The sequence below is a fragment of the Sipha flava genome, unplaced genomic scaffold (genome assembly GCF_003268045.1).
Source record: "Sipha flava isolate LNK unplaced genomic scaffold, YSA_version1 108_pilon_pilon, whole genome shotgun sequence".
Lineage (NCBI taxonomy): Eukaryota > Metazoa > Arthropoda > Insecta > Hemiptera > Aphididae > Sipha > Sipha flava.
This window is the reverse complement of record NW_020271725.1, coordinates 255,716-281,317: the sequence shown is the minus strand read 5'-3', so window position 1 is coordinate 281,317 and position 25,602 is coordinate 255,716. Positions and strand designations below refer to the sequence as shown.

General features: G+C 31.7%; 1 protein-coding gene across 1 annotated transcript; it reads left to right on the top strand.

Moving 5' to 3' along the window:
- The first annotated feature begins 883 nt into the window (after positions 1-883).
- Positions 884-25,568, top strand: LOC112686706 (SPARC-related modular calcium-binding protein 2). The gene is made up of 14 exons (XM_025559124.1): positions 884-1,396; positions 2,334-2,543; positions 9,993-10,161; positions 11,666-11,878; positions 12,598-12,645; positions 14,976-15,071; positions 16,277-16,519; positions 23,574-23,723; positions 23,813-23,893; positions 24,554-24,676; positions 24,735-24,912; positions 24,994-25,075; positions 25,161-25,341; positions 25,410-25,568. The coding sequence occupies exons 2-14, from the start codon at positions 2,454-2,456 to the stop codon at positions 25,481-25,483; spliced, it is 1,728 nt and encodes a 575-aa protein (XP_025414909.1). The 5' UTR covers positions 884-1,396; positions 2,334-2,453; the 3' UTR covers positions 25,484-25,568.
- Positions 25,569-25,602: the final 34 nt, after the last annotated feature.

Genomic DNA, 25,602 nt, shown 5'->3' with positions numbered 1-25,602 from the left:
TATGAATTATAATACACACATAGAGATATTTAAGGAATACAACAAACACAATTGTATGTCAGTGTAACGAAAATAAAAATGCATAGGTCTGAGTGCTAAATAACAATAATATGATTTTACCGTTGAACGCCCACTGACGAAATAACTCAGCGGTTTAATATAATATTACTATTGTAATTTGATAAAATTGTTATTTATATTTTTCAATAATAAATTAAGAAATTTTCCTAAAAACTAGTATATATATTAGAAAATTTCAAAACTTTTGTTTACCTTGCCGCCCCTAAAATTGTGCTACCCATGGCAGTTGCCCCCTTTGCCCACTCCCTTCCTTACCCCGACACTGGTCTCACTACAATGGCACTCTTATTCAACATCGTGAATATATATATATACATACTTGTTACTATTATTATCTCGATGTTATGTTATACGCAGAGACTTATTATAATCGAAATAAAATAAAATAATGATATTACATTCTCCGTTTTAGGGATTCAACGCGAAAACCGATTGTGTGCAGTACCCTCTTGTGCGCGAACAATTGTTGTTATTTTCCCCCCACCCTCGTGGTGGTCCGCGGGACGTTCTTGTACCTAAATAATAATAATAATAACACATATATAATATAACGCGTCTATTTACGACGGGGGCGGTACAATAAATTTGTTGTTTAATACCTACACAGCACATACATACTCGGATAATACATATATATCCATAAATATCAATTGGGTCCGTGTGAGAGTGTGTGTGCACGTGTGCGCGCGTGTATAGGGCTCCGACACGGTGTGTGTAGGTACCTTTTTGATGCCGATCTGACCGCCACCGACCCGTTCCGGCAGAGCGGTGTGTGTGCTGCGTTTGTATATATACGTATACGGTTGGATACATTATGCGCGCAGTTCGGTTCTACTAGCTACACACGTCGTACGCGTCCCCCGACCGACAGTCCGCACAGCCGAGTAAACCACGACCGGTGGACACGAGCCCATTTTTTCCACCCCTCCGTGCCCATACTTATATAATTTTTCGTACGATTATATTTCGGGCCTACAGAGTTAATATGACTGACAGCAATCGTAAAGGCACGCACGTTGCTGTCGTATGACGATTTTCGATGATCTTTTTTTTTTCTTCTGTTTTTCTTGAGCTTCGTACATTCTACTGGATCCGTGTACATGCGTTTAGCTGATATCTTTCTTCTCGAGATAGAAGACCGTTTCGTTTCGTGTACGCGTGTGCTTCGTATTCGTGTGTGTGTGTGTGTGTGTGCCCGATATCGCAACAAGGTTTCTTCCATTTTTCCACCCTCTGCTGCAGCACTGTTCAAGATCATTACCACGCTATAAAAACTACACAAGTTCGATGTGGTGTTCGGTTCTACGAAAATCAGGTACCTACCCTAAAGAAATGTTAATATCTCGCAATGCTATATTAGATAATTATTATTTTCCGAGTCCGGTACACCTATGTATACGACGAGTTTTTTATATATTTAAGAAACACAAGCGTATTTAAATTGAATACTCGAAGATTTTTAAGCTTTTAGATTTACATACATTTTCTGTCATAGAATCGCATGAATGGAGTATAAAATAATTTACTAATATTTATACATTAGTAAATAATATATATATATATATATATACACACTGTAAATTATACATAGAAAAATAAAACCTACTCATCAAACTGTGTATTATTATAAAATGTATTTACATGGGTTAAATGAAAAAATTACCAGTGTGTATTATTTGTATCATAATAATAGTATTAACCATCAGGTGGGTACTCCTCAACTAGTAATGCAGCTAATTTCATTATCGTCACGATTTTATATTATTATTTTCTTTATTTTTATTTTATTTTATTTTTTATTTTTTTTATTTTATACTAAGTTTTGAATGTTACGTTGAAACTGCAGTGGACGATCTTATTAATTGATATCCAGTGAACGAAAATTGTATTGATATACAATATAATAATATGATCGATTGATCTGCTGTAGACATTAGACGGTGAAAGTTTTGATTCTATTATTTCCAAATCCTAATGACAATAACGAGTAAAACTAGGATAAAATACATCTTGGGGACGTATTAAAAGTAGGTAAAAGCCTACAAGGTACAGTGAAACAGTATATATAGTTGATATTCTGATATTCACAATAACATTGTAATATTGTATCTGTAAATGAATGCCTGTTGAAACATTCGGACGAGCAAAACCATATGTTTGATTTGTTTTTCCAATTTCAATAATGTAATCAAACGCATTATTATAATATGATCACGAATGTTTTTTACTTATTATTTTATTTTTTCAACTAGTTCCAGGCATGTGTCCCAGACGGTTCATAAGCACGTGCTAGCTACAGCTGCCAGTACATAGTCGCGGTGTATAGTATTATTCAAACACCCCTGAGGAAGAATGACACTACGATTGTCGTCATGAACTTTAATTCAATCGCCGAGCTATTGCCATGGATGTTGTTGTTATTCGTCTCGACCAGCTTATCAACTCACGTTCCCAACAGTAAGGTAAGGCGATTCGATTCCTATGCAGACAGTTATTTCCCCTATAACACACGCGCACCACTCTTCGGTGTAGCGTTGACGAGTACGAGCGGTTTCTGCTCACACTACATCGCTCATAAATAGGAAAACGAATATTACGATAAGTTTTCCAATGTTAACCAGTTGAATACAAATAATATATATTACATTATGTTTCTATGTACGTGACGATCGAATACTTTGCATGTAATTTAATGCAGCGCCGAACCGAAGTCATTATTAAAATATTCATATTCATATTTATACCTGTGCATATTCAAAGTCAATCAATCGAAATCCCAATTAAGTAAACAATCGAATAGTATTATCGTATTATTCCGATTTTATGATAATATAATAAACACATTATAACACCCTCGGTTGAATATAAGTAGGTTAATTATTATCCGCTTGTTTCTTTTTTATATAATATACTTGACGGGTGCATTCAATGATATTTCAAGATAGAGAAAAAATACCCTCAAGGATTTCGGCTTACAGGCGGCATATTGTCTGGTGTACGTCTTGGAATAGTTTTTATGAGGTCGAGTGCATATTAGCTGGGCGTGTCTCAAACACCTTTTCATTTACAATCCCCCGCGGGTAAAAGAAAAAATATACGTGTATTGGGTATAAAAAAAAAATTGGTGCCGGCAAGTCTAGGGTTGACTTCACAATAAGATCGGCGCACCTGGCTCGGACTGCTCGGAGAGTTGTTTATAAAGAACCGCATTATTTATTTTTATTGAATTCTTCGATTTATCTCTTAAATAATTTATGTCAATTGATTTTCTTTTTATATTAATACACCAATACTTTTACTTATATTTATGAATGTTTTCATACCAATCATATTTCATCTGAATATGCAGATGTGTATCCAGTTACAGAGTTAGACGGAATACTCGACACATATTTATAAATATTCAGTACAATATAGCCTTATGATTGACGAAATATTATATTAATTATTAAAAACTAAAAATTGATAATTCATTATACTTTTACCGTTTAATCATTCAATAATATATATTTTTATCGCTATAAACTTATAAATATTGATTAGTTTTTTTTAAACACTATACAGTATTTTATCATTTATCGTTTTGAATTTAAAGTTGTACGCAGTTTTTTTCATGATAATTTGTAGCGCCTGTCGTTTAAGAAATTCATTATGTTTGTACTGAAAAAATTTCACACGGAATTAATCGAAAGAAAACATATTTGAAAAATGAAAAAACTGATAAACAACTATTTACGATATAGTGATACTGAGTACAATACTATTCTCAATGTCTTTATTGTGTTTAATATCAATACACAGTCACATTGTATTGTATTACTAAGTTTTAAGTTATAACATAGGATATGATTGTCGGAGACATATGTCGATTATAAGACGATAACGGACAACCTACAACTGTAGGTGAAAAAAAAATTACCATATGCTCAAATATTATAATACGTTTAGATTGTCGATCAAAACTACTGCAGTCGACACGTTCGATAAAAATTATTATTATTTTTCCTCCATTGACCGACGTATTACATAAACGCTACGCACTTGCGCGCGTGACTAAAATATAGCAAAAAAAAAAAATTTTACAAATCATTTTTAATCGGATTTCAAAAAATACGGAAAATAATCGACGCACCGGCTCGCAATAATTGTTTCCACGCGTACGAGTGTAAACTATGTGGCTAGAATCTTTATGCAGACACGTCGATTAAACATTTATAACATATACCTCTATATTTAATCTATAACAGACATAATGAAAACTGGTGTACAATCACGTCGGTAAATTACATGAATTACACATGGTTAGGTACGTTTGAAAAAATGTACACGTGCACGCTTAATCGAATACTTTTGTAACGATCGTGTTACCAGATACGACACTGACGTCTGATGGCTAAACTCCTGGGCACACGCAGCACCCACAAGTATTAATTATTGTGTTAACGTTTGATCTGTACGGAAAATGTTGACCATCGTTTCCGTTCGAACTCTAATACGGTACGACGCGTTGTACACTCGGAAACCAGTTTCAATCCGAATCCGGAATAGGTACGCGGCAAATATCCCGAACCGAAACCGTTTTAGAACACTGTGGTACGTTAACGTTTTAAACGTTATCGTCGATTCTGCGGTCCCATTGAATCCGTTCACATCTCACACGGGTACCCGTTGACGTGCAACGCCCGATCACGCGCGCGCGTGTACATGTCGAGGATGATATAAGGTGGCGAGTACAATTACAATAGAAACCTTTGAAAACCCATGTTGTTTGTATTACAAAGCTGAACCTTGAAAAAAATTACCAATACTCACACGTGCGCGCATCTACACACACACGCACACACGCACGCACGAACATTTATACATGTATTATTATTATTATTATTATTATTATTGGACTCGAAGAAATTATCCGAAACGGTCGAAGTTACAGAAAAAAAAAAATTAAATGAAACTCGTTATAAGTTTTTTATGACACGTTGAAGTCGAATAGTGTATTTATGTACGTAAAGAGGTTCCGAACTAAGTGTACAAAATAAGTTAATAATTTATATCTGTATACAGAAGAAATAATCTATATTTCGTTGCTTTCTATCTTTAAATTTCTGTGAAGCTTTTAGGTCTTCTCGAAAAATCAGATATTATACTAGGTCTAAGAGATAATAAATGATTAGAAATTATATGTACATTTTTATTTTGTAAACGTACTGATAAAAGAGAATTTTTTAAATGGCCTAACTAAAGTAAAATTAGTTTTTTCATCACACCTAAACACACAAGGTGCATATAATTAATAGGAAAGTTATCCACTATATCAATATTAGAAATATCAGTGATCAAAGATATTTTGTCAATTACATTTAATTTAAGTACAATTTGAATTGTTAATTTTTCAATATATATATATATAGTGTACTAAATTTAGTATACTAAATATAAATAATATATTCCAATATAAATGTGGTTAAACGATATGTTAAATTATAGTCGTATACATTTTCAAATGTTAATATTACATTTCTTATTAAAATTTAACATTTATGCAGCCATTATGATTGAAAACTGTGGGTTTGCATGTACAATAACTTGCGATAGACAAACACTTTTTAAAACTTTACTACAAAAATAAGAAAATATTATCTATACAAGGATACACAAGTATATTATATTTTATACATTTAATTTATATACTATATAAAACATTTTTTTTTGGGGGGGGGGGGTGATTAAATATTAAAAATTTTGATAAATAACATATATATAATATAGCATATAATGTATATATATATTTTTTATTTTCAAGCCTCATAGGCAATTTTGAAATTACAATTAAATTTGTAGGTCAGTTCATTTTTCTATAACATATTTTCTGATAATTCAAAGGGGAGATCTTGAACCCTAGCCCCCCTGCGTTTGTGCCTGATTAAAATATTATCTCATTTATGAAATCAGCTGTCATCACTGCGGTAGCGATAGTAGGTAGTTAATGCTATATTTTTATTATTTGCGCAACAAACGATGCAAACTCAATCGGTGAAATCGTGCGGCTGGCGCAGTATTTCGGAATTCTGATGGAAATACACACCGTAATGTAATGCGTGTCCGTGAAACATATTATATATGTTTACATATGTGTATATACACATTACAGAGTATAATTTTTTAGCTTTACCTAAATATGTACACATGAGTACAAAGCTGTAATAGGTATGTATACAACGCGCGTATTATACACGCTCTGCACAGACACATGGACTATTCCGTGGCGTTTATCCAATTAATATCATTCGGAAGTGAGACCGGTTGCCATGAAATTATTATCTTCTTATGATAATATACCTTTACGGAGTTATTAATAAAACCCCTATATTTTTATGTTGTATATATTATGTACACACATTATTTATATGAAATGATAAAAAAAAACTCACGGCGCTAAAACTGGTTTGTTTTTCACAGCTCACCAATCGGATAGACGCGTACCGGCGGTGTAAGTAGCCAGTGTGCATGAATACGATTGGTAGTTAATGATATAATGTTTATTTTAATTCGGCAATAAATCGTAACTCGTTACACCACCATGATCGGTTAACATATCGTACGGTAAAAATTTCAAACCTCGTCGTCGTGTACCTACGGCAACAATATTGAACCGTATGATATTATTGTAACGTGTTGTAGGAATAATTGCACGATCGACAAAAGTTTGACAAACCGAAAAAAACATTTGCGTGATCGTTGCACGAAAAGCGCATAGAAGACGATTTCCTCTCGGGGATGTAGGTGTAACATTTTGTCACGAGTTCGCCAATGAAAATTAAGATTTTTTTATTCTCCTATCAGTTTTCCTATCGTTCTACCTTGTGAAAGGGAAATTACAAAACATACACGAGCAAATGCACGTCTGTATGTAGATACTACGTACATGTAATTCAATAACATTTTCACGACGAATTTCGCGTTTTCGCTTCCACAGTAATAATACAACACGTAATAACAGTAACAACCATAATATATACTGCAGCAACGCATGTAACATATATTACAGTCTGTGAACCAGTCGGTGGCGCCAGACTGTGGATATAAGAGCCAAAATGCATTATTGCGGGATACGTCGTTTTTTCCTTCCCATGTGTCCCCATAATATTCAAAACTAGTTTGTCCGCGACCACGGCGTTTCTGCAAAATATAATAAAAATAATAATAATAACATTATTATAATTATTATTATCATCATTATTATTATTGTTTTATTTTCGTATTCATTCGTCGGGCGTTTGTAAATTGTGTCCACGTTAAGTAGGTAGTAAAAATATAGTAAATTGCGCCCTGGATTTTTCGGGGTCTAAAATGAGTAAAGTAAATTGCGTCCTGCTATCGAAGTGACCTTGAATTCATTATTACCTGGTATTTTTAGAACCAGAAAATGCGATTATTTTAACTATGAATTAATACCTACGAATTGTAGGCTACAATGTCTGAAGATAATCGATAATTTTCTTGCTATATTTTAAACACGTATATTTTATTCGCTGACTTTCCTCCGAATATTTGGGCATCAGCTTCCGCAACATCGATTCGGACAACTAATGCTTGTAAATCTTTCCACAGTCATTTTAATAAAAGCTTTGATACACCTCATCCTCATATTTATAATTTTATGGATAAAATATTAGAGTTACAATCTGAAATTTATATAAAAATTAATAATATAAATTAACTTTATAAATTTCAAAACACTAAATTATTCAACAATACAATGAAAACACTATTATGAGGGCTGAATATGTGAAGATGATTTCTCATTACTATGCAGATAACTTATCACTGTATTTTTTATTATCAAAATTTTTAACCTAACAAGAAATATTTAAAAAAAACTATACCTAATTAATACCATGATATTAAATAAAAAAATAATTTTCGAATTTTTATTAATTAATTTATTCATGTCAAGTAAACTAAAAAAACATTTTTGGAGGACAGTGATAGTCGCCTCCTCGTGGTGTCCTCTGGGTAATGCTAAATGACTATTACAAAAATAATATTTCTATTGGGCGCAATTTACTATACAGAAATTAGTATCTGAAAAATACAGAGCGCAATTTACGTTTGCCCCATTCGTCGCGTATTTTCACAGCCGTTTTATAATAGTTACAACGCCGCGCGACAGGTCGACCGGTTTTCGAAAATGCACGCGTCTTCGCAAAACATAGTACCAATAAAATAAGTTTTATTTAAAAATACGTATACGAATTTATTAGACTTTATAAGACTTATTCTCGTGTCTACCCTTCGTTAGTTGTGAGCATGAAATCAGTGTAATCACTAAGTATAATTACCAGTGCCGGATTAAAGATTTGTGGGCTCCTAGTCAATTAAAATTTTGGGCCCTACAACATTTTTTTTTACATTTATCTTTAACATTACTATCCAATAATTAAAATAAAAACAGCTTTAACAATAACCAACTATTGTTAATAAATAAAATCATGTTTATAACATTTTCTTATTTGCAATAAAAATGTATTAACTATTATATTATTTCTAATTTTTTCATTAATACTGTTATATATACATATATACATCAATAATTGTATTATTATTACTGCATATAACACTTACAACTTAATATATTAAGACAAAAGTCATTATGAAATATAATATATAATATATATATATATATATATATATATATATATATTATATTTCATAATGACTTTTGTCTCGTAAATTCGTAAATAAAATACAGGTATTCTTAAATAAAAAAAACAATAGTTTTCCGTTTTCACATGGTCTCTTAAATGAGTGAGGCCCTAAGCCTACTCCGCCTAATGGATAATCCGGCAACTGATTATTACAATAATAATTACGTTCATCTAACGTGTTTACCCGTAAAACCGGGTGAATATGACATATTCATTGTGTTCCTACACGAGAGTAGTAGGTACAAAAAATACGTACGTTAGTTCCTACACGGTAAAAACTAGGTAAAAAAAATAATATAACACAACGCCACGTATTTTCATTTTTTTTTTAATTTAATTTAAAATTTTAATTTTTAATTTAAAATCATTTAAAACTAGCAGTTGTTTGCCTTTTTCACTTAACATGAATGATACATTCTCGCTCATTGTGACTGATATATATGGATATGTGCGGACACACGGATGATTCGAACAATATTAACAATACTTTTAAGCTAGATGTACATTTTACTGTGTATGGTTATAACAAATTATAAGATTTCAAACCATAATCAAGTTCTGTATAATTTTTATCCGTAATGAAAAGTCGTAATAATAAGATATTTTATCTTTCCTACGTCAAGTCGTGATACTATTATCAGCCTGTAGCTTGTATTTTTCCGTAATTTCATATACGTTTTTCAGATACTCTAATATACTATACTCTATATATATTCTATACTATTACTATTACTATTCTATTCTATACTATATTATACTCTAATATAATATTTGAATATTTCGAAATTTCAATAAGAAATAACCCAACATAACGATACGTCTGTTGATGCTGTGGCACTTCTATACATTGTTTTTTATGAAGATTTTTATATATGTAAATATTTAATTTTTTCCGTCGTGCAGGAATTAACGTATGTAATTGTTTACCTACTAATCTCGTGTAGGAACTTACTATTACCCGTAAAACCTGCGGTGGTAACGATAACCGTAAATAACAAATAACGTCAATATAATAATAATATTACGTATGTATAGAATATTTCGTCCGTTACGAGACGGTAAAAAAGAAGAAAAAATGATTTTATCGTAAAGTCAAACCGTATACTATATATGTACAATATGTAAATGTACAATGAGTATAATGTGTCTGCGCATATACAGTATTATATGTGTGTGTGTTGTACAATATGTGTGTGTCCGTAGGGGTTCGATTGCAAAGGTCGAGTGGAACGGTGCGAAAGGAAGAAAGCGGCGGTCAGGAGACCCGTGTGCGGCACCGACAACATTACCTACCCAAACAGATGCGCATTGTTACGGGTTCGATGCTTCAACGACTCTCTCTTGCGCGTCAAGCACAGAGGACGGTGCAAAGGTGAGTGTCCAACTACGTTCAAATGGATATCTACAGGATAGGGTGGTTTAAAATAGTATTTTGAAATGAATATTATTAAAAAAAAAAAGAAAAATTACTTGTTTACATACCGTAATAATATTACGAGATTACGGCTGCGGTGCGGGAAATTATTAAATGACGAATTCTCAACGCTAAGGTGTAGAAATTCAAACTTTTCATTGTTAGAAATTGGCTTGAAGTTGTCAAACTTGTAATTCAACTCGCGCGCAATGGCAATAGAAATAATTCACGGGGAAAAACCTGGCCGTCGCTGAATTCTTATGAGTCATTCTCACTCGTAATATAAATTGCATTTCAGCCAGAAGTACAACACTACAAAACAGGTGCACGTTTTCTTTTCGGGCGTTCACAAATCGCCGCGTCCTCACAATGGCGTCCACGTATTTCAACGCGATCTAAAGTTAGAATCAAAATACAGTTTTTCCATCTATACGACCTGTGTGGAGTCCACCTGGCTGCGGGACACCTGTGACGGGGCGATGTGTCTGGGTGGTCTGCGCGGGTGCAAATATAATATTATAATATTATCATGATTATTGAAATCATAAAAGTTATAGAAAAAAAAAAATAAGAAGTGTACGTAAAGATCGCGAATATTGCTGAGCTATATCTAATGTATTCCGCATCAACGAACGATACAATTATACAATATTTACGATATTGCACGGAAATGTGTATTGCTAAAAATCATAAGAAAATCGTATGGCCATCCTGTTATGTCATCCACCGTTTTCGTAACGCTTAGTTCTGACCGACCTGAAAACTATACGGTAAAATTTTCTAAAAACAAACACTCCTGACATTACGGAAACTCGTCTATAATATGGAATATTTGCTTTTGCCCCACTCGAGTGGTAACGATTTTCCGCCTATGGCTTATTTTTTAATGCATTTAACTTGTAATAAATGTATAAGTAGAGAAACCGCAACGTCGTGTCTCACTATTTCCAAACTTTCTCAATTCACAAATTTAGTTTTCGATTTAAGCATGGTATCTCGTAAAGATAATATTGATTTGGCCTTAGGTATTTTAGACATGGTCGTCGCTATCAAATATTGATTTGGATGGGGGGGGGGTAATAAATATACAAATTTGCCGATTTTTTTTCTGAAACAAAATTTTACGGTACTTATATTACTACATTTTTTGATGATTAACGACTATATAAATAGGTCATTGATAGGTAGGGGATGGTATTTCATCTTCCCTAAAGCTGTCCCTGATATTAGATTTTAGTATTAGGATCAAAAATGTATTTTATTCTTCTAACAGATATCATGCCTAATTAATATATTTTATAAGACATAAAACTTGAGCAACTAGTTGGATTCTGTTAGCTTTCAATATTATAATTTATGATTTATAAATAGCTTAATATTATAAATTATGTAATAGAAAAATAGGTACGGAATAATCACAATTATATTTATTGATTGACAAAACTGTTGGTTTTATCTGTAGAAAAACAACCCTGTTGGGTAGACCAGACCGTTAAGACAGTCGATCCGACCAGAACGCCGGACTCGTACATGCCCAGGTGCAAAGCAGACGGCACATACCTCCGGATCCAGTGCCATAAAAAGGATGGATATTGTTGGTGCGTCACACCGGCGGGAAAAGTGGTGCCTAATACTATTGTTAAAGGACAAAAACCTAAGTGTGACATTGGTAGAGGTTCGTATCAACAGTTATGAGTTATTTACATGTTCTCACGCTGTTTAACAAGTCTGCGTTGGCTATATTATACTATATATACCAGTGGCACACACAGGATTTTTTTTCAGGGGGGGGGGTCAAGGTAAAAATATAACACATTTTACAATCAACAAAATTATGCAAATCCTTAATATATTTTGACTTAAATAATAGCATTGATAATAGAATAGACTATTCTATAATCAATGATACTAGGTATTCAATATTAGCTCTTCATATTTCAACTTGTAAAATTTGTAAATTTTAACCTAGACATCGGAGAAAATTTCGGGGGGGTTACAACCCCTTAACCCCCCCCCCATGCGTGCGCCACTGATATATACATCGTCAGTAGAAGAAAAAGGTGTGTTTTTGCACCGCCACCTAATTTTTTTTGAGAGAAAGTATAAAGGGGAGGTTACGTTTAGCTAAGATTTGTTTTAAAATTGTATTATTATTTTCAAATAGTCGTATAGTAGTCGGATTGGGAATATATGTGCTATAATAGTCTAATACATCTGATTTAATTCTAATCCAGATTATTATAATTTTTTTCTTCAAAATAATTAGACGGAGGTACAATATAGATGGGTGATCAACATAAAAGAAAAAAAAATTCCGGCATTTTTACCTTCCGTAACGTGCCTAACATTTTTTAAGCCATTTACATAATTTATATATATTATCTTTTGTTTCAGGTAAATGGCGCAGAGGTTCTTCACGGAAAGGAAATAATTCCAGAAGAGGTAATTATAGTTATTTTTATATTATATTATATTATACTACTCGTATACACGTATAGGAAATATTTTAAAACGGCAGTGAACCAATTTTTAACCATTCTTGAAATCGTGCAACGGTTTGGTATTATTTTTCATCGCGCAAAATGTACGATATCGGCGTAAACCTTTGAGGTCAAGAGTAAAATAATAATTACGTAAACAGTGTGGCAAAATATGTTTTTAGTTACACGTATTATAGCAATGGACCCGGAAATATGTGCCGTTCGCTTCGCACCTGGGCGTGTATGAGTCCGTACTCTTGGTGTTTATATGGATTACGTATGAGTCGAATACTTCTATCTCAAACCGAATAATTATAAGTACAATAAAACTCGCTTAAGACGACCTCTTTAAGGGACCAACTCTCTAGAGCGTTTTAAGCGGGAAAGCGTCTTATGCGGGAATGAAAACAAAAATGAAGTGATTGAAATAATATTTCAATCATATAACTCCATAATATGGAGTTAATTTTTTTATCATTGAATATAATTTAACGGTCAATACACTAATAAATTATGTATGTATATGTAATTACTAGAACCCGGATTTATATGCATTTAAAACGTGTCAAATATGATGCAAATATACAAAGAAAAAGTGGCTTAAGTGGCAAAAGAAAATATGTAATTATATGCACTATGTTACACTTTATAAAAAATTTTTTTTTATATAAACCACACTTTTATACCAAATAAAATTCTAAATATTTTATCAAAAACAAAAAAAAATTATAATATTCAATGCTTTATATTTCAAATCATTTAAATCAATCTACAACTTTTAGAAAACTTAAAAACGAGAATACAAAAAAAAAAAAAATATTTTAGATTTTATAAATATTTTAGATCATTTGAAGTTACCTACTCTCAAAAAAAAACTAATAGAAAACTTAAAAAAAAATTAAAATCTTTTAAAATAATATTTTTGAAACTCTGATACCTATCATGTCTATTCGTGCTCTATTCGAAGCGATTACAAAATTTACTGTAAATTAAAATAATTAATTTATTGAAAATCCATTAAATATGCATGTTATATTAACAAATATTCAATAACCTTTGAAATATGTAAAATATGCAATATAAAATTTGGTGTTTAAATTCGGTCTAATATGAATCGTGGACATTTTAAACCTCCTTAGGCGTGTATATATACACTATATATACACTGTATATTATACTAAGTGTATACACTTAGTATAAACATGCAAATGTATATTAATCCGGGCTCTAGTAATTACATACATGTGTACATATATTTTTTGCTACTGAATTTAATTAAAAAAAAATTTCTATTAAATATTTTATTATTGTTTATTAAAAAAATTGATATATTTTTGTTTGTTTACGATGCTGACAATGTGTTTCAGTAAGAAAGTTTTCTATTTTATTTAGACAACCCAACATTTCTTCAGAATTTTTTACAGAGGACAATACTTTTCGAATTTCTGTTAGATGTTGCAGACCAGCAATAATTGTAGGAGTAGATATTGGATAATAATAATAGATAATGATAAAATAGGTATAGCGATAAAAAAAAACGATACAACAATAAGAATAAGCAAACAAGTAAAATTTCTATTTTTATTTCCACAAACCTATTAAAATTTATCATAATTTGCTAAACAAAAGAGCGTTTTATCCAATGAGATAGTTTTAATAGGTGGTTTTTACATTGACTAGTATAGAAAATGTCTAGGGACCGACGGAAAATAGCATCTTATGCGGGAAAGCGTCTTAAGCGAGCTACTATATTTCTTTGAATTAAGAAAAAAATAAAAAAATAAAAAAAAACTGTAGCCAAATTCACATGTCATTTCAGCGACATAATTACGAGGGGTATTTGGGGGATCAACCCTCCTTGGCCTTTTTTTCCTTAGGAACATCTTAACGGACTAGCACTTTTATCAGTTTATCGGACAATAGACATGAATACTGATGAAGTAATCGATAAACTGGCAACTAAACAAAGAAAACTTGATTTTGTATTATAATTGCAAATAATAAATAATTGTAATAAAAATAAATATTTGTAGTGTGTAATTATTCTTTAAAGAGTATACTATTTGTATTCCGTAAATAAAATATTAATATTATTATTATACTACATTTAGTATTTTTTTTTTTTTTAAACTCAAAGGGGGGTGTAGGAAACGAAAATTGATTGTTTAAATATTATAACGTAGAGTAAATAATGTCGACAAAAACTTTGAATTGAAAATACCAAAGTGCATATTACTTATTATAACAATGAATATAATATAAGGTTCATAACATGAATTTTTTTTTCTTTAGAATGTAGTAAAGATGATAAAGCAACATTTGTCAGTAATTTAGTCAGAATATTCCGAACAGAATACAACCGGGAACAATACACGGCATTAATGAGCGGTAATAACTATTCAAAATTATATTATTTTGTATATTGTACATTTGTATTTTAAACACTTAACTAGTAATTTTTTTATTCAATCAGTAATGGAAAATTAATGAGTGTGTCGCTTTTATTTATCAAATTATTATGTAAACTACTAGTTTCAGCATTTATAAATATTAGTCATACCATTATTTATCATAGAAACTATCGGAATTTTCTATGAACGATGACATTTATTTATGATCGTATTTTCACATTTTTATACCTAAATTGTCTGAAAAAATTTAAACTTTCTTCGGAAATCTCAAGTTGTTCACAATTTAATCCACAGCGCCCTCCCTGAAAAAAAAATCTTACCTTGATGACATTATTCATAATTGATACACGTGAATTCACGAAATTCACGTGTCACGTGTAAAATCCAAAATAAAAACGTATAAACTTTACTTAATACTCGTACTGTACTAATAATATTTTATTAAAACTTCAAGTACATAATATAAAATTACTAATTTTACCATTATAAAAACGGATATATATTTTGGATAAACACGAATTTCACGTGACATTGTTTTAAGAGCTCTAATTCATAGTTCTTCATCGCTTCTAAAAAATTCTGGTTCTGTCATTACATGGTTCCAACCCACTCTGAATATATTCAATTTAAACAAAAATATTTGTTGACCTGCTAAAAAGAGGTTAAATTAAACGTTTATAAAATAATAAATATAGTTCTTCGATTATACTTATATTTGATTTTCTTTTAAATCTTTGACAACAAATAATAACTTTAAATAATAAACTATAAAAATGTAAACTTATATTCAAATGTAATTAATATTTTATAATTGAGACTATAAATTAAGTAAGAATGTGAAGTTCCTTCATTTCTTACATAGGTACTTACATATTTATTATTATTTGTTTAAAATAAATATACTCTTTAAGTATTTAATTAAGTTATTTTTAAGTTTTTTGCTCAATTCTATTACTGGCAGCAACCATTTATAATACAAATGGTACATTATTTTATTAACTAATAAGATCAAAGTTAACTTTTTAACTTTTTTTTATTGCTTTCAAGTACTTAGCTATTATATTTATATATCAACTATATAACATATTTTTTTAAGTTAGTTATTAACAAAATATTATATATTATGTATGTAAATACTTTATACCAATAGTTTAATAACGAGCGTAATGCATTCAAATGTAGTGAGTGATCGTTCATTAATGGACCCAATGACGTTGGACAAACGAGCCGCTGAATGGAAATTCGGTATCTTGGATATCGACAAGAACAACAACTTGACCAAAGTGGAGTACCGAGACCTGAAACGTCTAGTTCGTAAAGTGATCAGACCAAAGAGATGTTCTAGGACGTTCATTCGCATTTGCGACACCGATCGCAACAGCGTAGTATCGAAAACCGAATGGACAAACTGTTTATCGATAGACGGTAAGCGCAATGCTGAACATTGCTTCAATAGTGTTTTAATATTTTGTTTAGTAACGTACCTATCTAACTGAGAAGGGATGGTTTATGTAATGGTTTATATTGTAATGTCATTTATTGAAAAAAAAACATTTAAATAGTATATGTTTATGAATAACTTAGATATTTTTTACTTTTAAATTTTAATATACCTTCAGCTTATAAAGAAGCTAAAATATACTATAAACGTTTCCATGCTCGCACTTTATATCATCCCAATCCTCTAATCAGAAATATTGCAAATCCTACAATTCCCGGTAACCCCCAAAAGCGGTTAAAACGGAAATGGTATCATGACCTGTTGTCACCCTAATGTAAATCAAATAAAATATAAAATAATATATATATAAAAACAATTTGAAAAAATAATGATTGAATGAAAAACGAAAAAATAGTCATGCAAAAGTGTCATTAAGGGTTGCTCTTAATACTTAGTATATTTTTAACTTGTATCATATTAACTTATTGTGCCCAAGCGGTATAGATTATAGATTTCATTTAAGAATAAAAAATAAATAAAAAAAACATTTTAATGTACATTATGACTTAATATATTTATTAAACTTAATCGTGACACGACATAATTTCTATGGATTTTCATTTTTTTTTTTTAATATTATTCAAGTGTATGATTATACGGTGGCAGGGAGGGGAGAGAGCTGTGATAATTTATTTTCTGAACAGGGTAAGAGGAACAAATAATTGTTTAAAATAAGTCAATATAACATAATATATTTACGAGTATTTACATAATCGATTAAACCATAAGCATGCAAACACTTCTAATTCTTATATCATACGGAACATGGGATAAATGCCCTATAATAACTGTATGTATGTAACGGCATACATGTCACAAAAGAGATTTTAGATTTTAGACAGACAAAAAACAATAATCTGTGGCGTCGAATACATGGTTAAAGTCTGGGAAGTGCTAGACCTAATTTTGGGGTGGTCCGCTGATGGTTGGTAGGTGTCTATATCAATCCCGATAGGTTCCAAGTGATGGAATCATTAATGTCTATCCATCGATTAAAATCGGCAAATTATAAATCATTGACGTTAAAACAAGGTTGTGCAAAATTATTCTATCAACTTAACTTCCTCTTGTATAACTGTATAACAGGAATGGGCGGCGTGTATTTAATTTAACTGAGATTTTCCGGGTTTATATAACATCTAAACACCCATAGCCGGGGGAGGGGCAATGGAACTATTTTTCCCCAGGCTCCAATCTAGGAAAATGAAAAGGAGCCTCCTTTAAGTTCAGATTGATTAGAAATACTCGACGTTATCTATTAGAGATTATTGATATTCATATATTATTTCTAAACTATTTTTCTTTATGAAATATTATTACATTTAATTCAATAAAATTAACTTACATTTTTATTTAAGCGCTATTATACGGGTTAAATTTTCAGTTAATAATAAATTAATTTCTAAATAGTTTTAACTGTAGTTTATTATAGTTATAGCTGGAGTGTGATAAAATGACTATTTTATTCAAAAGTACGTCGAAATCCGCTATAGCACGTATCGATAACATCCAAGTTTTTATTTTCTATAGCTTTTTACAATTTATCTAGATAAATTTAATTTTAATTAAATGTGGTAACTGGTTATACATTTTTGAAGTTATTAAAAATCTAATTTACTGTATCGATGTATTTAAATTACCTTGATTGGTTTAAGTTTAGAAAATTACATTTTTAAATGTAAATGTAATTGTAATTGTAAATTAAATACAATGTAAATACAAACTTGGTTTGTATTTTTTATTATACCCGTATATTATGATGATTGAGGGGTCCCTGAATTAATTTTCCCTAGGCTCTAAGAATCCTTAGGACGGTTCTGTAAGCACCTAACCTCGGCACTATTCTGAACTTGTAGATACCCATTTTATCGCATTCAACAGGCGTTATCTCTAATGTTTAATGCAAATATCATATTGAAGAAATCAGGCGCAGCAGTGGTGGGGTGGTAAAGGCGTATCAAAACTTTACCTATTTAATTTATTTAAATGTAATATTTTGTGTTATTCTATGTAAATTATTGTTATATTATTCAGTCAAAAATCTTCGTATTTTATTTTTATAAATTTATAAATTGTTAAAACATTATTATTTTGACCGACTGAGCGACGATGACCATCGACTGTCAGCTGCCGAGTTCAAAGGGTTTTTTCCTAAAATTGTCTTCCATATTCGACTGTCTGAAATATATTTATATTTATTGATTATCCGTTCATTACAACCCGCATAATACTAAAATAATTTTTTAATAATAATGATAATAAATAAATATTTTTTTTTCTTTATTTGAAGTATACAATCTATACCTAAGAGGCACAATAAGTACATGTGATGAGGGTGGTTACATATATATATTGTACATTAATACTACTAGTACTAACTTAACATATATATTTACATGAAACACGGGACATGAGAAGCCATCCATCAATGACCCACACTAGAGTTTTTTTTTTTATTTATTTTTATTTAGCATGGGGAATCAAGAAGGTCACGACACCAGCTACGTTTGAGACGTCTAGGTAGATTTCCTGGAATGGTTGGGACTGTAAGATTGAGTATTAGTGGATTTTTATTGGAGGATATACGGTTATGGAAACGTTTATAGTGCGCTTTTGCTTCTTCCTGAACGGTTTTCATTTTTAAATCTGAGTGTATAGTGATGTTTGAGACATAAGGTGGGGCATTAAGTAGCTTTCTGAGGGTTAAGTTTTGGAAAGTTTGAATTTTGTTGAGGTTCGATATTTTAGGCATTACCCCATAGTTGGATACCATAAGTCCAAACTGGTTTCATTAGGGATTTGTAGATAAGCAATTTTGTGTTAACGTTAGTGTATATATTGTTATTGATGAGGGTTTTTAGCAAGCAAAAACGAACGTTAAGATTTTGGCGCTTAGATTTTGTAGGTTGAGCCCAAGTTAACCTGCGACCTAGGATTAGGCCGAGATATTTGACCTTTGTGAGTTGGGAATTTGAGAACCAAAGATGGAGACAGTAGGGCAAGGTAAGAGTCTAAGAGTGAACGTAGTATGCAAGGATTTTGATTGATTTATTTTTAACCTCCATTTTGTGTATCAATCTTCCATGAGGGTTAGATGATTTTGTAGGTAACTAGAAGCTAAGATGGGATCAGGACTTAAGGAGAGAATTACCTATCATCAGCATAGTCGGCGACTTGAATGTGAGGTGTGGTTGGATGATCTGAGGCAAATATGTTATAGAGCAGAGGGAAGAGAATTCCCCCTTGGGGGACACCCGCAGAGATTTTGGCTATGCTTGAAAAGGTATCACCGATACGAGTGTTGAAGTATCTATCAAAGAGATAGGACTTGATGATTTGAAAGAAGACCGGATGTAAAAATTTCTCCAATTTGTATAAGAGCCCGTTATGCCAGACCCTGTCAAAGGCTTGAGATATATCTAGGAAGGCACACGTGCAGTATGCTTTTTTCTCAAGTGCAAATTAAATTGAGTCAACAACTTTATGTAGTTGATGAATTGTTGAGTGGGCTTTTCTGAATCCAAACTGGGAGTCGGGAAGAATGGAGTTTGACATCACATTGGACAGAATACGTTTTAGAAAGAGTCTTTCTATGATTTTACCAAAAAAAGGCAATAGACTTATTGGTCGAAAAGAGGAGGGGGAGTCCGGAAGTTTGTTGCGCTTGGGGACCAGAATAATCGTTGAGAATTTCCATATTATTGGAAAGTAGGAAAGTCTAAGAATCGTGTTGTAGATGTGTGTGAGATGAACAATTGCTTTTTTGGGCAGACATCTGGCAACTTCGACTGTAATAAAATCAAATCCAGAAGATTTATTTAGGGAGTATTTATTTATAGTGTATTTCACTTCACTTGGGGTAAAATGTTTGACAGGGAGAGAGACTGGGAGTGGGGCAATAAGAAATTCTTTTACAGAGTTTAAGTTTTGAGGAAAGTAAATATCAATATGAGAGACAAAGATTTCCAAAAGATGTTGTTTGAATACTTCAGCTTTATTCGAATCAATAATTGCAAAGCTACCATCAGATTTTTTTGATTGAAGTATTTTGGGGTTTAGTTTTGCAAACAAACTTTGTTGCTCTCCATAAACTACCGTCTGTTGGGGAGAGATTTGTTAGATAACTGGAAAAAGTATTTGATTTATGTTTGGCCAGTAATTTTTTGAGACTATTGGATAGTTTATTATACATTTGCTTATGTGAGGGAAGCCGAGAGTGCTGATAAAGCGCTCTAGCCCTGTGTTTTTTAATTATAATTTCACGGATGTGGACCGGGGTAAAAAACGAATTTAAAGGGGGAGTGATTGGTTTTGATGATGACCAGGCCAATGATTGGATGATGTTAGTAAAATTGTTTATAGCTGAATCTAGGTCATCTTTCGATTTAAGTTTGACATTAAGTTTAATACGATGATCTACAAGATTGTGAAATTGTTATTTATTAGTAGTGCAATTAAATAACTTTGGAGATATGCAACGTAGAGGGGGAGAGATATTTAGAGTTAGGATTACTGAGGGAATGGTCGGAATTTAGATCTAAGATGCTAGCAGTATTAGCATGTATGTTATTTGGAATTTTTGCCACAAAGATATCCAAAATATCAGGATTTTTACGAACTGAGATCGGCTAATATGTTAGTTCTGGAGGAGCGAGAATTTCAAAATGTTTTTGGGTTACAAAATCATGAAGAGTTAGTCCGTGTGGATTGTTTGCCCGGCAACCCCAAGATTGGTTTTTAGCGTTAAAATCTCCGCCGATTATGAAATTGTTACTAGTTACTGTGTTAAAGTAATCAGACATTTTTTGAAATGTGATTTTATTTTTGGGAGGGGCGTAGATAGCAACTATAGTGGTAGGAATATTATTTAATTTTTATATTATAGCACAAGATTGCAAATAGTCTTAACAGAAGTTAGGGAGTTGTCGAAAGAGGATTGAGGATTTTATTAAAATTGCAACACCACCATGAACCTTGTTGTCAGGATGGTTTGTTTTTAAAAGATTATATCCAGGGATATGTATTTTTGAATATTTCGTGAAATGGGTTTCTGTAATTAGAGCTAAGTCATTGCGTTTGTTATGTAAAAATGTTTGGAACTCATTGACATGGTTTTTTAAACCATTTGCATTGAACTGCAATATTAGAAGTGATTTCGAAGTAATTGAGTTGTTTGACATCTTAATTAATTAGTAGTTTTTCGATTACTTTGGTTAGTAGTGACAGTAGTGGGTTAATGAGGGATTTAAAATCATCAAGGAATTTTGTGAGCATGTTGTTTAAATCGGGAATGGTTGGAGGGACTGAGTTGTTAGAATGACTGCCTGAAGTTACCTGAGCGTAAGTAGAGTTACAAAAATGAGATTGATTTGGGTGAGTGTCATTTAATGGATTACTATCTTTGACATTGAAAGAATTAATTTTAGAGTTATTCGTTATATAATTACTTTTGGTGTTTGGTTTTTTGGCACGCTGTAGATCCTTGTAGGCAGAACAACCTTTATAACTAGCTGGGTGGTTACCTGAGCAGAGGGCACATTTTGGTGGATCCGTACGTTGGTTTGGACAGTCGGGAGATTTGTGGTCATCACCACATAGGACACAACGGGGAGGGTAGCACCAGTATGTTTTCGTGTAACCATAATCCTGGCAATTGTTACATTGGCTGATAGTTTTTGCTTTGTACGACTCTTCAACTTTAACTTTAGTATGAAGGAACGAAGACAGTTGAAAATTTTCTTAGACTTGATTGATGGCTCAAGATCAACGAAGAAGAGTGGTAGTGGATTTTTCGTTACTTTGTGAAGTACATTAGTAACATTTCTGACTTCGAACAGACGAAGTTCAAGTTCTTCATTAATTTTATTGACGTCTGTCGAGGGATGAAGATTACGTAAGACAACACGAATAGATTTGTCTTCTCTTAACTGATATGTATGAAATTGTGCGTCTTGATCTTTCAAGTAGCGAACAAGTGCTCTATAAGATTCTGGGTAAGCAGTTTGTATTTTCAACCGGTCAGTGGATGCTTTACAGAAGAATTTGTCCATACCTATGAGCTCATTAATTTCTTTGCATACTTCTAAGTAATTTACGAAGTAATTATATAACACCTCTTACGAAGATCGGAGGAAGAGGTTTGAAAACATCGTTGGTGTGTTATTATTTGGCATATTATTTTATGACAAAGTCGAATTTGTGATCGGTTCGTCATTTTGAGATAAAATATTGAAGCGATTTGCTGTTTTGAATAGGTTTTTTTTTTTTTGTGCAGTTGCTGATATAGGGGAACCTGTAGTGGATGTAGAAGAAGAAGAAGAGTGATTTCTTTTATCGGTGACAACAGTAAAGTCATCCTTAGAATTATTAGTCTCCATTGTTTTGACAGACATAATATTTTTACTATGTTTCTGTGGTTTATTGATTACAGTTAAATTGTTTTTGCCGATTGTTTGGTTCCCATTTTGTGTTGTTTTTCGATGTATGCATTATAATTAACGTTATCGGTTAGCAGCGGTGGTTGATTTTAATTAATGAGACCGCCTAGCGGTGGCCTGCAGATAAGACGACGTCGTGCGAGACGGTTACGTGATTTACTGTATTGCGTAATATTACGTATATATATATTGGGTATGCGGTTATCCCACGAGGATTTACTAATTCCATATTCCACGTGTTGTCAGTTATGGACCACACACCCCCTTATGTGTACACAAAAAATTACATGAACTATATCGAGTGAATCTTTGAGGAACGCCCCGCAGCATAAGCATTGTGCAGAATAATTTCTACACAGTGTTTCACTATATTGAAAAATATGAAATAATTACGATAATGATTAATAATTTTTCTTCCTTTTCCTTAATACTTAGGAGAAGGTTCTATAACTTTTTTAAAGTTCATATTATAGATACACCGTATTGCAAGTATTGCAAATTTATACCGATTTAATAATTTTATTTTATTATGTCAAAATAGCGGAAACGTTAAGTAAAAGGACCACAACGAGTGCGCCGTCAACAACCACAACAACGACCACGACAACCACGACAACAACAATTGCCCCATTGGATGACTACGATGATAAGGGCGACGAGATTGGACTTGAGGAAGCTGATCCTGAAGACAGTAAGTATAAAAAATTCCTTCTTGACGAAAGATTGACAAATTTAAAATGATAATATTAATAACAATAACAACACTATTTTTACTAACAGTACTGCAAGAAAGCGTAGCTACACTGAGCGGTACCCTTCCGGGACTGATGGCCGAAGGAGATCAAGAAGAAGAATCCGAAGGTATTTATTTCAAAATAGTTTGTTCCCCGATAGTTGACTACTGCTCTATAAGTACTTTTGTGAAATGTTAATAAGTTAACGTATAATATACGTAATATACGTGTCATATTATGTATGACACGAAAAATTAAAAATCGTTACAATTACATGATAATGTACTAAAAAAAAAATAGTCGTTGGAAAAGTCCAAAGTTACGAGACCTTGACGCTAGTCGTATCTCATTTAAGATCTAGTGATTTACGGTTTTTTTTTTTTTAAATGAAACGCTAAAGAAATAGAACTCCCCAAAACGTTCTTGTTGCACACTCACAGATATTCAGTATAAATAATGCGTTAACATATAAATTTATGACCTAAAGTAAATTTAAATAAATTTGCGTTAAAAACACGAAAACGATATAAACATTTAATTTACCTATATTTCCAGCACACTCGTAATAAAAATCATTTTCAAAAATATGAAAGGCTTAAATTATTTGAAAATGGACCTTTGGCCTCACGTCATAATAATTAAAACGTATATGATAAACGGCCACAGCAATTAAGAGATTAATAATAAAATATTACCAAGAAATATAGCTTTTAAGTTACAATTAGCAATACAAAATTAAGTATTCAAATCCATAGTATATGTTGCATACATTTAATTTCCATTCCAGTTAATGATTGTTTAACTGACCGACAAGAAGCTTTAGACGATTCAACGGCTTCGTCCCATAAGTACATACCAGAATGCACATCAGACGGTAGATATAAACGAGTTCAATGCTACAAATCAGTAGGTAAGTTAATCGATATTCCATTATATCGTTAGATTATATTAATTTTTTGAACGTCCAGGTTACTGTTGGTGTGCCCAAGAAGACACGGGAAAACCAATACCAGGGACATCTGTAAAAGACTCTAACCCTAAGTGCGATGGGGTTCCATTACTTTCGCGACCAATGAAAGGCTGTCCGGAACACAAAAAAAATATTTTCTTAAAAGATCTCATGGATTATCTAAAACAAAAACACAGGTTTATTTTACATAATTATGTTTTATTTTAAGCAACCAATAGATAATAATTTCGCTTGTTTTAATTGTGTAATGCTTATAGTAAAAACAACACTTTGTTTCCGAATGACTATGAATCTATTATATCGGACATTTTTCATTATTTGGATACAAACCACAATAAAGTAAGTAAATGTGATAATTTCAATACTTATTCTACATTGATAAAATAAATAATTCATCACTATTTTAAAAATTTGCAAATCATAGGTTTTGGAACGCAAAGAATGGAAAAGTTTTCGTGAAGAAATGTCAGGTGAAAATAAATTAAGACGATGCGGAAAAAAATTACCTCGGCATTGTGATGTAAATCATGATAATAAAATTAGTTTTACCGAATGGTTAAACTGTTTAAATGTAAACCATGTTCAAACTCAGACACAACTGAATGGTAAATTTCTAGGTAAATCATAAAATTGCAGAACACATTTTTCATTATTATTATTTTTTTTTTTTCAGAAACCAGTACAACTATAATTGCAAAAAGGAGAGGTCCTAATCCTCTTGAGTCATACCTTAAAGGTGATGACTGATGATTGACTGAATGAATAAAAAACAAATAGAATGCAGCAAAATGAATTTATTAAGACTGTTTGTAAATATATATATTGTAACAGCTTTATTAAAACTACTACTATTATATATAATATAT

Coding starts and splice junctions, on each gene's coding strand:
- LOC112686706 (XM_025559124.1), top strand. CDS start 2,454: ATGAACTTTAATTCAATCGCCGAGCTATTGCCATGGATGTTGTTGTTA. Junction 2,544..9,992: donor CTCACGTTCCCAACAGTAAG/GTAAGGCGATTC, acceptor GTGTGTCCGTAG/GGGTTCGATTGCAAAGGTCG. Junction 23,724..23,812: donor GGAAGCTGATCCTGAAGACA/GTAAGTATAAAA, acceptor TTTTACTAACAG/TACTGCAAGAAAGCGTAGCT.